We start from the raw sequence: 14873 nt of genomic DNA, 5'->3' as shown, positions 1-14873 counted from the left end.
CAATAACTTCTTCTTTCACTCCTCTCACTTTCTCCAAGATAAATTTGTAGCCATGGGCACTTGCATGGGCCCCAGCTAGGCCTGCATTTTGTCAGTTATGTCAAACAGTCCTTGTTCCAGATGTACACTGGCACTGTCCCCCAACTCTTTCTCTGCCATGCCGACAACTGCATCGGGGCTGCCTCCTGCACCTATGCAGAACTCATTGATTTGATTAACTTTACTGCCCTGTCCTCAAAATCACTTGGACCACCTCTTGTACATAGCTCCCCTTTCTTGATCTCTTCCATTCCGTTGCAGGGGACAGACTATTAACTGATGTCAACCACAAACCCACCGACTCCCATAGTTATCTGGACTACACTTCCTCCCTCCCTGCATCTTAAAAAGATGCTACCCCCCTACTCTCAATTTCTCTGCCTATTCTTCATTTTCATCTGCTCCCAAGATGAAGATTTCCGTTCCAGAACACGTAAGATTTCCATTCCAGAACATGCCCTCCGCTGTCTTGGTGGATCCCACAACCAACCGCCTCTGTATTCCGTAGCACTGCCCTCTCTCCCCATTCCGCCTGAGGAAAAAAGATAGAATTCTCTTGGTCCTCACCTTTCACCCCACCATCTTCCGCATCCAACTTCTGACATTTCTGTCACCTTCAACGTGATCCCACCACAAGTGACATCTTCCCATTTCCACCCCTTCCTGCCTTCCACAGAGACCACTCCCTCTGCAACTCCTTGGTTCACTCATCCATTCTCATCAAAACCACCCACTCCAAAGGTCCTTTCGCCTGCAACCGCAGGTGTGCAGGAGATGTAACACGTGTCCCTATACCTCCTCCCTCACTTCCACCGAAGATTATCCTTTCAGGCGAGACAGAGGTTCAGGTGCACCTCCTCTAACCTCATCTACTGCATCTGGCGTTCCCGATGTGGCCTCCTGTACATTGTCGAAACCAGGTGTAGACTCAACGACCATTTCATCGAACACTTGGCTCGGTATGCCAAGGCCTATTGGATCTCCCGGTTGCAAACCATTTTAACTCCTCTTCCCATTCCCATACTGACATTTCTGTCCTGGGCCTCCTCCATTACCAGAATGAGGCCACATGTAAACTGGAAGAACAGCACCTCATAGTCTGCTTGGGCCAAACAAATGGTACGAACATTGAGTTCATCAATTTTAGGTAACTAAATAAACGTCCCCTTTCCCCTGTGCCCCATCTGGACTCACACCTGTTACCCTTCTCCCCCTCCCCTTCAACCTACATTCTTTCCTCTAGTTTCACAATTCACAACTCTTCGATCCTTTAGTCTCACACCTTCTGTCTTTTCATCTCTAGCCTTTGTCCAACCATCTGCCCATCAACTGCCTGCTACCCCATCTGCATCGACCTATTACCTGCCAGGCTTTCCTGCCCATCCTCTCTTCCAACTTTCTTCTCCTCCCCCTCCCCCCACCCCCTGCTCCAAAATCAGTCTGAAGAAGGGTCCTGACCTGAAATGTCACCTGCCCATGATCTTGAGAGATGACGCCTGACCTGCTGAGTTACTCCAGCACTTTGCGTCAGTATTTACTCTTCAATGGAGCAAGCGATCTTGTTTATAATTACATACAGTTCTCTGATCCCTTCATCCACCTCTCCAATCTAATCTGGAATCATGGCGTTTTGTCCGTTTTCTTCTCCAAAAAAGATTCAACTGACATCAATTTAAATTTTCTTTAATTTATTCTTCCTCAATCCACCCTGGAAATGTAACGATGCTTGTTTACTACATCTGTGTAAGCTTTTGTTTCTAGTGTTAGCAGTGCTAGCTTTCAGTGTAAGCTATTCTTACACTTTTGTACCTAGACATAATTGTGCTTATACATAGAGAAATTTCACCAAATTATTTCACTCGTTATGTGTGACAATAACGTACCATGGAACCATTTATCTAACTCAATCTATCTGCTCTCAACTTCTGAAATTAGTGGTGACCTACAGAATAAGACTCAATATGGCTGAGATACTGAAGACAAAGACTGCACTGTAACAAAGCGTCAGTAATTTCTTTATCAATATTTCACACACTTCCATATCAAGATCATGACATCAATTTGGATGGTGCATCAATTTAACAGCAAAATTATAAATTGTATATTAAGTTGCTTTCCTTTAAAAAAAACAATCTACAATGATCTGTGCTATGTGGAAAGTCATGCAATTTTCTAACATTTGCCCATTAAAACCATAATAACCTACTTTGAAATTAATTCCAATATTTGTGTAGTTTTACAATCACCTTCTTCACATACATTGGTTACCTATGGGACTGTCTCCATTGTGAGGTTAGTGGGCATCAAGGTCGAGCTTATCTCCCTATAGGGAACAATTACATCAAACCCAGCATCTGGGAAATGTTAATATCCATGACTAATACTTTTGAGTCTGGGCTGAAGTATCTTCTTTATTGTGAAATATTGGGAATAAAGCTGAGAAGAGGAAGTATTCTCCTCTGAAGATCAATTACTCACGTGATTGTGTCAATCATGTCTAATCCCATTTCAACACAGCAATGAGCATGGTCTGTTTTCGGTTGAGTTAAGCCTGATACACAATAATAACAATCTCCAAGGATTTTAATTCTTCTACAGTGGTTCTCCTGCCACAAAAAGAAAGAAAAATGACATATTTCAGGAATTACATGATTACTTTCAGACATTCTTTCATATAGGTTCTTCAGGCAAATATTTTCAGTATTTATTTAATTATTATTTACAGAAATTAGATTATTTGTATCGTCAGAATCAAAAATAACAAAAAATTTAGGCTTTTGCACAAATTTGTTGAAATTATTGGTTTTATTTATTTGAAAACATTACATATTATCTGTGCATATTGCATTTATGGGAGTGTCATGATGCTGTAAGTAAGAATTGTTCCATTTTTCGGTACATATGACAATGAATCTCTCATAACACTTGAAATTGCCTAATATTATAGTACATTGAATTGTCTTTTTTAATAATTTACTGTACCTTTTCCATATTAACCACATTGAAATCAAAACCAGAGGGCCTGCCTTGGCTGAGTTTGTGGCGATATTCAATTATCACATATTTATAGACAACTAGACCAAGTGCAGGAGGGGGATTGAAAGTGCGATGACAGCATCTGCTTGAATCGAGAGCGGCGAGGGCGGCGGGGGGGGGGGGGGGGGGGTTGGCGTTGCTGCGAGCAGGGGCATTGTTACGTCCGCAGCTTCCACAACTGGGCAGCAGTCTGATTTAAACGAAACAGTAAGATTGTGTGAAGAATTTTATTGAAAGTGCGTAGAGATAAATGACCAAATTTAATGAGGAGTGGATCTGTGAATTCGTAAGTTAAATCCCTTTCGATATGGTAAAAATCTCCGCGTTTTTGCATCTGGTTTTCCAGGATATACGTTTCAAAGGCAAAATGCCATACACCCACACACACACACACACACACACAGAGTTTTAAAAGTATACTAGACCAAGTGCTTCAGAGGAGGGGGGGGGGGGGGGGGGGGGGGGGGGGGGGTGATGAGAGTGAGCCTGCGCGGGAGGGCCGTGATGCTGAGTGAGCCTGCAAGATGCTGCGTAGGCTTATGCCGCCAAAATGTCGAGACGCTGCGTACGCCATCAAGATGCTGCGTATGCTGTCAAGACGCTGTGTACAATGTCGAGTGGCAGAAACCGTTATGAGCAGGAGGTGATAATATGAGTGTGGGGGGGGGAAGGATTTTTTTTTAAATGTGTATATAAAAACTACTACATTTAAGGAGGAGTGGATATGCGAATGTAAAAGTGAAATCGCTAGCAAAATGGAAAAAATCTCAGAGTTCTTGCGTGTGGTTTTGGCGGACCAACGAACCATAGGCCAAAAATCTAATCTGAAAATCTAATCTCACACACACACACACACACACACACACACACACACACACACACACACACACACACACACACACACACACACAGAGAGAGTTATAAAAGTATACTAGACCAAGTGCAGACCCGTTGAGTCTGTTCCCCCAACGCGCGGTTGCAAGGGGAAGGGGGCAGCCTGAGGCGTCACACACACATTAACCACCCCTCACACACACACACACACACTAACCCCCATTGATATTATATTAATATTATTAATTCACTCCTTTTACCCCATGCCCTGCCCTATTCACTCACACCTAGCCCCCAATTCGCAGGCACAGAGTGGGAGATGGAGGCACAGAGAGAGACACGGAGGCACAGAGAGAGACACACAGAGGCAATGAAGGACACGGAGGCACAGAGAGGGACACGGAGGCAATGAAGGACATGGAGGCACAGAGAGGGACACGGAGGCAATGAAGGACACGGAGGCACAGAGAAGGACACGGACATGGAGGCACACAGAGAGGAGCACGGAGGGCAAAGGGGGAGAGGGGAGGGAGGGGGATAGGTGGGGGGAGACAGGGGGAGAGGGGGGGGGGGGGGAGAGGGGGGGGGGAGGGGGGAGAGGGGGGGGAAGAGAAGGGGGGGGGGAGTGGTAGGGGAAGAGAGGGGGAAGAATAGGGAGGGCGGGAAGGGAAGAGGGGGTAGGGGAGAGAGGTGCAGAGGGGGGGATGGGTGAAGAGAGAGGGGGAAGGGATGGGAGAGAGGGGTGAGGGGGGGAGGAAGGGTGGGAGGGGGGGGAGTGGAGGGGGGGAGAGGAAGGAGGGAGAGGAAGGAGGGAGAGGAAGGGGGGAGAGGAAGAGGGAGAGGAAGGGGGGGAGGGAGGAAGGGTGGGAGGGGGGAGGGGGGGGGGGGGAGAGGAAGGAGGGAGAGGAAGGAGGGAGAGGAAGGAGGGAGAGGAAGGAGGGAGAGGAAGGAGGGAGAGGAGGAGGGGGGAGAGGAAGGGGGAGAGGAAGGGGGGGGGAGAGGAAGGGGGAGAGGAAGGGGGAGAGGGAGCGTGAGGGGACGATGAGTGAGCGGATGGGGGAGAGGGAGTGGGGAGAATTTGGGGGGTGGGGGTGCGCATCGTCAGAGGTGAGGGCTGGTTCTTGAACACAATAATCACTTGCTCTCTCGTGACTGCGTGTTTTTTTTGCAGCAGGAGGGGGGGGGGGGAGGAGAGGAGAAGGGGTGTGAAGATTAGGAAGAGGGGGAGAGGAGGAGGAAGTGATCGGCCATCGCGGGTGGGGGGGGGGGGGGGGGGGGGGGGTCGTCCAAACGCTCCCGTATACGACTCCACAGCAGCCTGCGGCCTCCCTTACCCCCTCCCTCCTGCTGCAGTGGGGGAGAGAGAGAGAGGAAGGGAGAGCGAGAACAGGGCCCGCCTGCTGCTGCTTGCGGGCGGGCGGGCGTGAGGACGATGAAAAACAAAGGGAACATGAGCTAATGATAAAGATCTCGAAGGATAGATGGGAAAAGTATTTGATGAATACACATAACTGTTCTATTATTGCAAGACATCATTTAATTCAATTCAAATTATTACATAGACTATATTATTCAAAAACGAGGTTGAATAAATTTTATCCAAACGTCTCTCCCAGATGCGATAAATGTTTGTTTCAAAACGCTAATATAACACATTCATTTGTAGGATGTACAAAGTTGAATACATTTTGGAGTGATATATTTGATATATTTACAAAGCTTTTCAAGTCAAGAATAGAACCCAAAATGGAATGGATTATATTTGGAATAATAGGAGAAGATACCAATTTGAATAAAGACCAAAATGTTTTTTTTAATTATGGGTTAATAATTGGAAAGAAATTGATACTAAAATTTTGGAAAAATACAACCATACGAACTGTTAAAATGTGGATTAGGAATATGATGGACATAGCAAGCCTTGAAGAAATGAGACTCCGACTAATAGATAAATATGACCAATTCTTAAGGAATTGGTCTCCTTTCATCGACTTTTTGGAATCATGTGATGCAGCGGTACCGTAAAGATTGCTGATTTCAGTTCATGACTTGGATAGATATACATCTCCGAATACAGATTTGAAAAATTCTCTTTTAAGGGGCCTTCTCTCCTATTTCTACTTTCCACTTTTTTTTTTTTTATATACACACTTCACGTTTTTCTACTCTCTACCATCTATTTTTCCACTTCTTCCTCTTTCTATTGTTTTATTTTTCTTGTCTTACTTACTTCCTTCTCATAACATAAAACTAGAGGTTGTACATAGAATGGATTACGGTATGGCATAGTTGGCACCTAAAATTAGGTTCCACTGTACTGTTTTGTACTGTATTAACTTCTAATAAAATAAACAAAAAAAAAAAAAGCAAAGATCTTTGGTCAAAAGCAGCAGAAGGCCGGCCGATCGAGAGAAAGTGGGGGGGGAGGGGGGAGTAGGGAGAGAGAAGAGGGATATGGCCGCCCAACAGCCGTCGGCCTCAGGGTGAGCCTCAGCTCCATGGTTAGATTAGATTAGATTAGATTAGATTCGTTTATTGTCATTCAGACCTTTCGGTCTGAACGAAATTTTGTTTCCCTGCAGTCATACATATAATTAAAAAAATCACAAAAACACACAATCAACACAAATTTAATATCCACCACAGTGAGTTCACCAAACACCTCCTCACTGTGGTGGAAGGCAAAATCTTAAAGTCTCTGGCTATTCCCTCTTTGTTCTCCCTCTGCGCCGAGGCGACGGCTCAAACTCTGCGGGTGGTCGCTGCCTCCGCCACAGCTCCAGGGCCGAGCTGGGTCTCCGCCGCCGCTGCTGCCGCCGCCACAGCTCCAGGGCCAAGCCGGGTCTCCGCTGCCACTGCTGCTGCTGCCGCCGCTACAGCTCCAGGGCCGAGTCGGGTCTCCGCCGCCTCCGCCACAGCTCCAGGACCGAGTCGGGTCTCTGCCACTGCTGCCGCTGCTACAGCTCCGATCCCGCCAGCTCCGCCATTAGGCCTCGGCGCAGGCGGAGACGGGGATGGGGAATACGACCGAAGAAAAAGTCGCATTCCCCGAAGGAAGAGACCAAAGCATTGTTTCTCCCACCCCACCCACACACATATACAACTTAATAAAACAAAAATTAACTAAAACATGACAAGGAACAAAACGAAAGACATGTTGGATTGTGACGTCAGCAGCTCGTTTTAGATTTTAAAATGAGTGAGTGTGGGGGTGGGGTGGGGAGGATTTTATTAAATAACGGGTACATAAAAATGTTCAAATGTTTTGAGGAGTGGATGATTAAATGTAAAAGTGAAATCGCTAGCGAAATGGGAAAAATCTCTGAGAATTTCGGAGTTGTTTTGGCGTAGCAAGGAATCAAAGGCCGATTCTGGCAAGATAGATAGATAGATAGATAGATAGATAGATAGATAGATAGATAGATAGATAGATAGATAGATAGATAGATAGATAGATAGATAGATAGATAGATAGATAGATAGATAGATAGATAGATAGATAGATAGATAGATAGATAGATAGATAGATAGATAGATAGATAGATAGATAGATCTTGATTGCCAGTGGCCTTTATCCTGTTCCTTACTTGTATGATTCATGCTCAGACTGTTACAACACTCTGACTTCTCTTCTAACTGAGGTGCTATGCATTTCTTTGTATTGGAATAAGTAATTCTTCCTGAACTAAAAATAGTGTTTTGTTGAAACCTAAGCAGCTGGCTCTGAGTAAATATACTCACAGTAACAGATTTAATCTACTCTTTGTGTAATTGAAATATAATTCAATTTACTCAGAAAATATAGAGGTCAGTCTGGAGTTTCTTAAATTCCACTTTATAATTTTTCAGTACAGGGATCATGAAAAATAATTCATTGAGTTATCTTTGTATAAAGACTTTGCTTCTGAAGGCACAGGGCATTGGTCACCATGAGGATTATTTAGTATGATTTACAATGAGCACCATAGCAACAATTTACAGTCAATTAAATATTTAATTTGGGGAATTCATAGTCTCTAGTGGGCTTTTATTTTAATCATGTGGCTAAAGCCATCAGTGGATGGTTCCGATTTATTTCTTTGCATGCCTGATCCGAGTCACTGTTTATATTTCACTTTAATTGTGTTCGCTGAACCTTGATTCAATTCTGCAGCACAGAATGAGGTTACCAACCAGGAAATGAACATCCTCAATAATATACATCAAACATGCACTTTTATGGACAAATAATGGATACAAACTGCAAATAATTTGATCTATGATCTGGGCCCACATATTTGCTTCTTGAGGTTAAAAACTAATATTTACCATTTGCTAATTTTGGAATCGATCCTCCACTGATCTGATTAAATATCAGTCAGAAGATGCCAAATTTTAAAAGTGCGACTTTCACCACTGGAATGGCCAAGATAGTAGGAGAATAAGACTACCGCCAGCTTCTAGTTACATGCCAAGCCATGTATCCTACTGAATTGAAAACATCCTTCTCTTCATCAACACCACAAACAGCCAACTTAACAGCAGAGTGGGAACACCTTCACCATGTGGACTAGAGAGGATGCGTGTTCAAACAGGATGCACACCACCATCTTCTCAACAACAAATCAAACATCTTCTAACCTTTAGCATGGTGAGTGTGCCAGGACCTTTGTCAAAACTAAATTTGTAACAGACAAGAAAAGCTTGAACAACAATGTAAGTTTTAAGGAGCAGGAAGCAGAGATGTAGAAAGGGATAGAGGTGGAAATCCAAACTTTAAGATCTTGGCAACACAAATGTCACCTTCACCAAATGAGGTTAAATTCTGGAATGATTAAGAGAACAAAATTGGAAGAGTAGAGATATCTTATGGGATTGGGGCAAAGTAAAGAAAGCGAGAGGAAAAACAATGCAGGGCCTTGAACATTTCAAAATGGAGCCATTGTTTAACTGGTACACAATGTAATTCTGGTATTCTGTATGATAGAAATAAGCAAGGTTGCCGGCAGTGTGTTGGAATAATTACAACCAGAGGTATCTAAAGAATGGATAATGATTTCACATGAACTGAAACTGAAGCAGAGTTCAATGATATGATGAAGATGAAAATGAGTAGTTCTAGTGAAGCATTCATTCAAAGTCCAAAGCTCATCTTGGGGCAATAAAGCCTACTAACAGCTGTCAACTTCAGACTGATGGATAGCATACAGGTAAATGAAGCCAATGGCTTCACTTTAAAAAAAGATGGGAAACATTTTGGGTCGAGACCCTGTAGAAGGGTTGAGCAGCCTGAGGAAGGGGCCCAACTGGAAACATCACCCATCATTTTTCTCCAGAAATGCTGCCTGACCCACTGAGTTACTCAAGCACTTTTTTAAATCTATCTAATGAGTGCGGAAAACTATTTACAATGGGTGCATTCTAACTAGTCAGGACACTTTGTTGCCCATCTTGACCAACAAACTCGATTTCTACATTGAGTCTCTGACCGTTGAAAGTTTTTCACCAATTTTCTTTTATACAGATAGTGGTGGGGGCCTTCAACGCACTGGCAGGGCGGTGGTGAAGGCAGGTATGATATTGATGTTTAAGCATCTTTTGGATAGGCACATGGAAGTGTAGGGAATAGAAAGATATGAACATTGTTCCTGTGCTGTACCGTTCTAGGTTAAATGTTTTATTTTATAATTGCTGATTTTTCACAATGATTTTTGAATTACTCTTGGGTGCAAATCAGATACAGCGAGCTGTTGATTTCACTTTCTGCTTATTAAATATGGATTAACATGAAATGTGCCACTTATTTGGGGTTCACATGGATCAGACATTAAATGCACAACTGAGGCATTCATGGTCACTGCAGAGGGAGCAGGGATGGGCAAGTCAAAGGACTGATCTCTGTTTGACAATTTGGAAGAAACAGATCAAGATATATTTAGAGAGGTTGTAAGGTGTAAGAATTCTACATTCAACCTTGAGCACTGTTGTCATGTCCCTTGTGTCCAATAAGGAAAGCATTTGGTATGTTGCAATGCCATTAGATAGAAACATAGAAAATAGGTGCAGGAAAATTCACCCCTTCAAGCCAGCCCCGCCATTCAATATGTTCATGGTTGAACATCCAAAATCAGTACCCCGTTCCGGCTCTTTCTCCATATCCCTTGATTCCCTTTTGCCCTAAGAGCTAAGTCTAATTCTCTCTTGAAAACTGTGGTTTTGATGGTTGATGGAGATGGTTGATATGGTAAAAAATAGACAACTAGAAATGTCGCGATGACCCCGTACACTTGCACTATCCTACACACTAGTAACAATTTACAATTTACGGGTCAATTAACCTACAAACCTATACATGTTTGGATGAAACCGGAGCACCTGGAGAAAAACGGGTGGAGAATGGTCACGTTCCATGTCATCAAATGAAGAACTGACTATGTATTATAGTACTGTGGTAGTTTGAATGGGATAAACAAGGTAACTGAATACTAGGACTAATGTTTTGGCTCAGAGACAATGATCAGAGTGTCGGGTAAACATCAAGGCTATTTAGCATCTGTCTACAAAATAGATAAAGCATCCCCTCATATCATATTAGACACCCCAAAAAAAGAATTACACTGTACCTCATTACACAAGACAATAAGGAACCATTGAACCACTGGACCATTGCATACTGTGTCACACTCTGCTGAACCCGACCCAGAATACATAAGAGAGGTACCATTCCCTGGAAAGAAATGGCTTTGGAAAAAGTACAGGGCAGATCTCCCAGTCTTATACGAGGATTTACAAAGTGATATCAAAAGAACAAATCAAACAAACTAAATTTGATTTATCTTTGGTTAGAAAATGTGGTGAACTGGTAAAGGTGTTTAAAATACGAAAAGGCTCAGATGGATAAAAGCAAAGGTTGTAATTTCTTCTGAACCATCCTTTCGCACAAAAGGCTGTGGAAATTTGAAATTCTTCCCCTCCTAAATGTTTGTGAATGCATGGACAGTTAGAATTTGTATTAGGTTTTTGTTTGCTACGAATATCAAGGGATATAGATTTAAGATGACTGAACCAAATTAAAATCCAAATGAGCTGCAATCTAATTAAAAAACAGAAGAGAGTTGAGGGACTGAGTAACCTTCTTCTGTTCATATTGGCTCTGGGGACGTCAACGGTTTCAACTCAATTCTGTAATGTTTTATTTGTTGAAAAGGATAAAAGGAAATTATTCCAACTAATACCCACTTATCAGTACATGCTCACCAGAACAAATCTTGGAGGAATAAACTCCCCAGATTGCTCGAGGATAAAAATGGAATGAACATTTTGGTTCCAGGGAGATGTCAGGGAAAATACTGTGGGAGGTGCAGTAATTCAGATGTGACTTGATACAGATGCCCCATCTGCTCTCTCAATGGATGTACAGGATCCCATAGTGCTGTTCAAAAAAAGCAGATGGATCCCTCCAGTGTAACGTTCAACATTACAATTCAATTGACATCATCAATGCAGATAAATTGATGACTTATCTTACTCTTATCTATGGCTTTTGACATATTGGCACAAATATCTTTACACTGGGGATTTCCTTGCACTCATGCTCTCTGACCCGCCATGTGGGCATTTCCACAGAATAGTTTGTCAAAGGCAACTTGATGCTTCATTATAGTTGGCCAAATCAACATACAGTGGGGTCAACATTAGCCTTTCCCACATACTGTACATGCTTGGACAGCTAGTTAAATCATACCTCCACCTTAACTGTTGTCAGGAATGTCAAACTATATATGCAGGAATTGCAAATGCTATTTTACACCGAAAATAGACACAAAATGCTAGAGTAACTCAGCGGGACAGGTAGCATATAACCATATAATATAACCATATAACAATTACAGCATGGAAACAGGCCATCTCGACCCTTCTAGTCCGTGCCGAACACATAATCTCCCCTAGTCCCATATACCTGCGCTCAGACCATAACCCTCCATTCCCTTCCCATCCATATAACTATCCAATTTATTTTCAAATGATAAAAACAAACCTGCCTCCACCACCTTCACTGGAAGCTCATTCCACACAGCTACCACTCTCCGAGTAAAGAAGTTCCCCCTCATGTTACCCCTAAATTTCAGTCCCTTAATTCTCAAGTCATGTCCCCTTGTTTGAATCTTCCCTACTCTCAGTGGGAAAAGCTTTTCCACGTCAACTCTGTCTATCCCTCTCATCATTTTAAAAACCTCTATCAAGTCCCCCCTTAACCTTCTGCGCTCCAAAGAATAAAGCCCTAACTTATTCAACCTTTCTCTGTAACTTAGTTGCTGAAACCCAGGCAACATTCTAGTAAATTTCCTCTGTACTCTCTCTATTTTGTTGACATCCTTCCTATAATTGGGCGACCAAAATTGTACACCATACTCCAGAATTGGCCTCACCAATGCCTTGTACAATTTTAACATTACATCCCAACTTCTATACTCAATGCTCTGATTTATAAAGGCCAGCACACCAAAAGCTTTCTTTACCACCCTATCTACATGAGATTCCACTTTCAGGGAACTGTGCACAGTTATTCCCAGATCCCTCTGTTAACCCTGACACCCATATCTGGATAGAAGGAATGGGTGATGTTTTGGGTCGAGAGCCTTCTTCAGACAGAGAGTCAGAGTAAAGGGAGACATTGAGATATGGAAGTTCATAAGTATTAGGAACAGAATTAGGTCGTTCGGCCCATCATGTCTACTCCGCCATTCAATCATGGCTGATCTCTCTCTCCTAACCCCATTCTCCTGCCTCTCCCCATTACCCCTGACACCCATACCAATCAAGAATATGTCTATCTCTGCTTTAAAAAATATCCATTGACTTGGCCTCCACAGTCTTCTATGTCAAATAATTCCACAGATTCACCACACTCTGACTAAAGAAATTCATTCTCATCTTCCTAAAGTAATGTCCTTTAATTCTGAGGTTATGATCTCTAGTCCTAGACTCTCCCACTAGTGGAAACATTCTCTCCACATCCACTCTATCAAAGCCTTTCACTATTCAGTACACTTCAATGAGGTGCCCCCTCATTCTTCTAAACTCCAGCGAGTACAGGCCCAAACACTCATCTTAAGTTAACCCACTTATTCCTGGGATCATTCTTGGAAACCTCCTCTGGACCCTCTCCAGGGCCAGCACATCCTTCCTCAAAATTACATACAATTCCCCAAAATTGCTCACAATACTTCAAATAAGGAGTACTCCCAAGTTCTTTTGCGCCTTAGAATTGTGGATTCTCTCCCCATTTAGAAAATAGTCGACATCATTATTCCTACTACCAAAATGCATGACTCCACATTTTGTGACACTATATTCCAACTGCCACTTTTCTGCGTACTCTCCCAACCTGTCCAAGTCGTTCTGCAGCATCCCTGCTTTCTCTGCACTACCTGCCAACCTACCTATTTTCATATCTTCTGCAAACTTGGCCACAAACTGAGCCTTTATTCCCCTTGTCCAAATCATTAATATACAACGTGGAGAGTAGCGGGCCCCAGTACCAACCCCTGCGGAACTCCACTAGTCACTGGCAGCCAACCAGAAAAAGCCCCCTTTATTGCCAGTCTTTGCCTTCTGCCATCCAGCCATCCTGCTATCCATGCTAGTGTCTGGTCTTTCATACCATGGCGTTCATCTTCCTTAGCAGCCTCTCATGTGGCACCTTATCAAAGGCTTTCTGAAAATCTAGATAAACAACATCCACTGACTCTACTTTGTCTGTCCTACTATTTGCTTCTTCAAAGAATTCCAGCAGGTTCATCAAGCCAGATTTCCCCTTCACAAAACCATGCTGACCGCCTTATTTTATCATGAACTTCTCAGTACTCTGTAACCTCACCCTTTATAATGGACTCTAAATTTTTACCAACCGTTGAAGTCAGACTAACCGGCCTATAGTTCCCACTATTCTACTTTGCTCCCTTCTTGTACAGCGGGGCAATATTTGCAAATTTCCAATTATCTGGAACCTGACTCTAGTGATTCTTGAAATATCACTATTAATGACTCCACAATCTCCAAAGCCACCTCTTTCAGAACACTAGGGTGCAGTACATCCAGTCCAGGTGACTTATCAATAGAGCCAGGATTTTGCCATAAATGCCATGTGCCTTTTTATGCCTTTTTTGACATATTCACCAGGATAATGCCTTTTTCACGATCGAGTGCCTAAATCAGCCCTTTTTTGCAGTTTCGCTAAAAGGTCGTGCTATTTTCTCTAGTTGTACTGTGATTACAATGACGTTTTCTATGTTAACACGTTAATATTAATGTTATTATTAACATGTTAACATAGTATAATGTACAAGAAAACTTCAACCACCAGGGCGAAACCAGGGGCACCACCGTTGGTCATTTGTTCATTCATGCCGCTGCCCGCTGGTTCAGTCTTCTCCAATACCTATCTAAGAAAGAACTGCTGATGCTGGAAAAATCAAAGGTAGACAAAAAATGATGGAGAAACTCAGCGGGTGAGGCAGCATCTATGGAGAAAAGGAAGAGGCGACATTTTGGGTCGAGACCCTTCTTCAGACTGATGAGGGGGTAGGGGCGGCAAAAAGAAAGGAAGAGGCGGAGACAGTAGGACTAGAAGGAGAGCATGGAAGGGGGAGGGAGAGGAGGAAGACAAGGGCTATCTAAAATTAGCGAAGTCAATGTTGATACCGCTGGGGTGTAGACTACCCAAGCGAAATTACCAAGCTTGTCTCACTACATTTACTGCTGGCTCCAGTTACAAATCTGAGTTTGAGTGATCTGTGCAAGGCATTCTTTGATGCTGGAATTGCACTGTGGAAATTGGAAAACAAACCTCTCAGAGATTTTTAGAGAAATACACAGAGGAACATATCCCAAACGAGTCATCATTACTGAAAAATAATGTTGACAGCAACTTCAACATTGTTGTGCAGAAAATTAGAGATGAAGTTGCATGCAACAAAATATGG

At 43.0% G+C, this 14873-nt stretch overlaps 1 protein-coding gene across 2 annotated transcripts in view; it reads right to left on the bottom strand.

Moving 5' to 3' along the window:
* The window catches only part of LOC129710284 (adenylate cyclase type 1-like), a 253216-nt gene that overhangs the window by 158521 nt on the left and 79822 nt on the right, over positions 1 to 14873 (bottom strand). For both annotated transcript variants that reach the window (XM_055657175.1, XM_055657184.1), the window contains one exon: positions 2518 to 2645. In XM_055657175.1, coding sequence (XP_055513150.1) covers positions 2518 to 2645 — 128 coding nt within the window. The remainder of the gene's footprint in view (positions 1 to 2517; positions 2646 to 14873) is intronic.

The sequence above is a fragment of the Leucoraja erinacea genome, chromosome 2 (assembly GCF_028641065.1).
Source record: "Leucoraja erinacea ecotype New England chromosome 2, Leri_hhj_1, whole genome shotgun sequence".
Classification (NCBI taxonomy): Eukaryota; Metazoa; Chordata; class Chondrichthyes; order Rajiformes; family Rajidae; genus Leucoraja; species Leucoraja erinaceus.
This window is presented reverse-complemented; position numbering and strand designations above follow the sequence as displayed.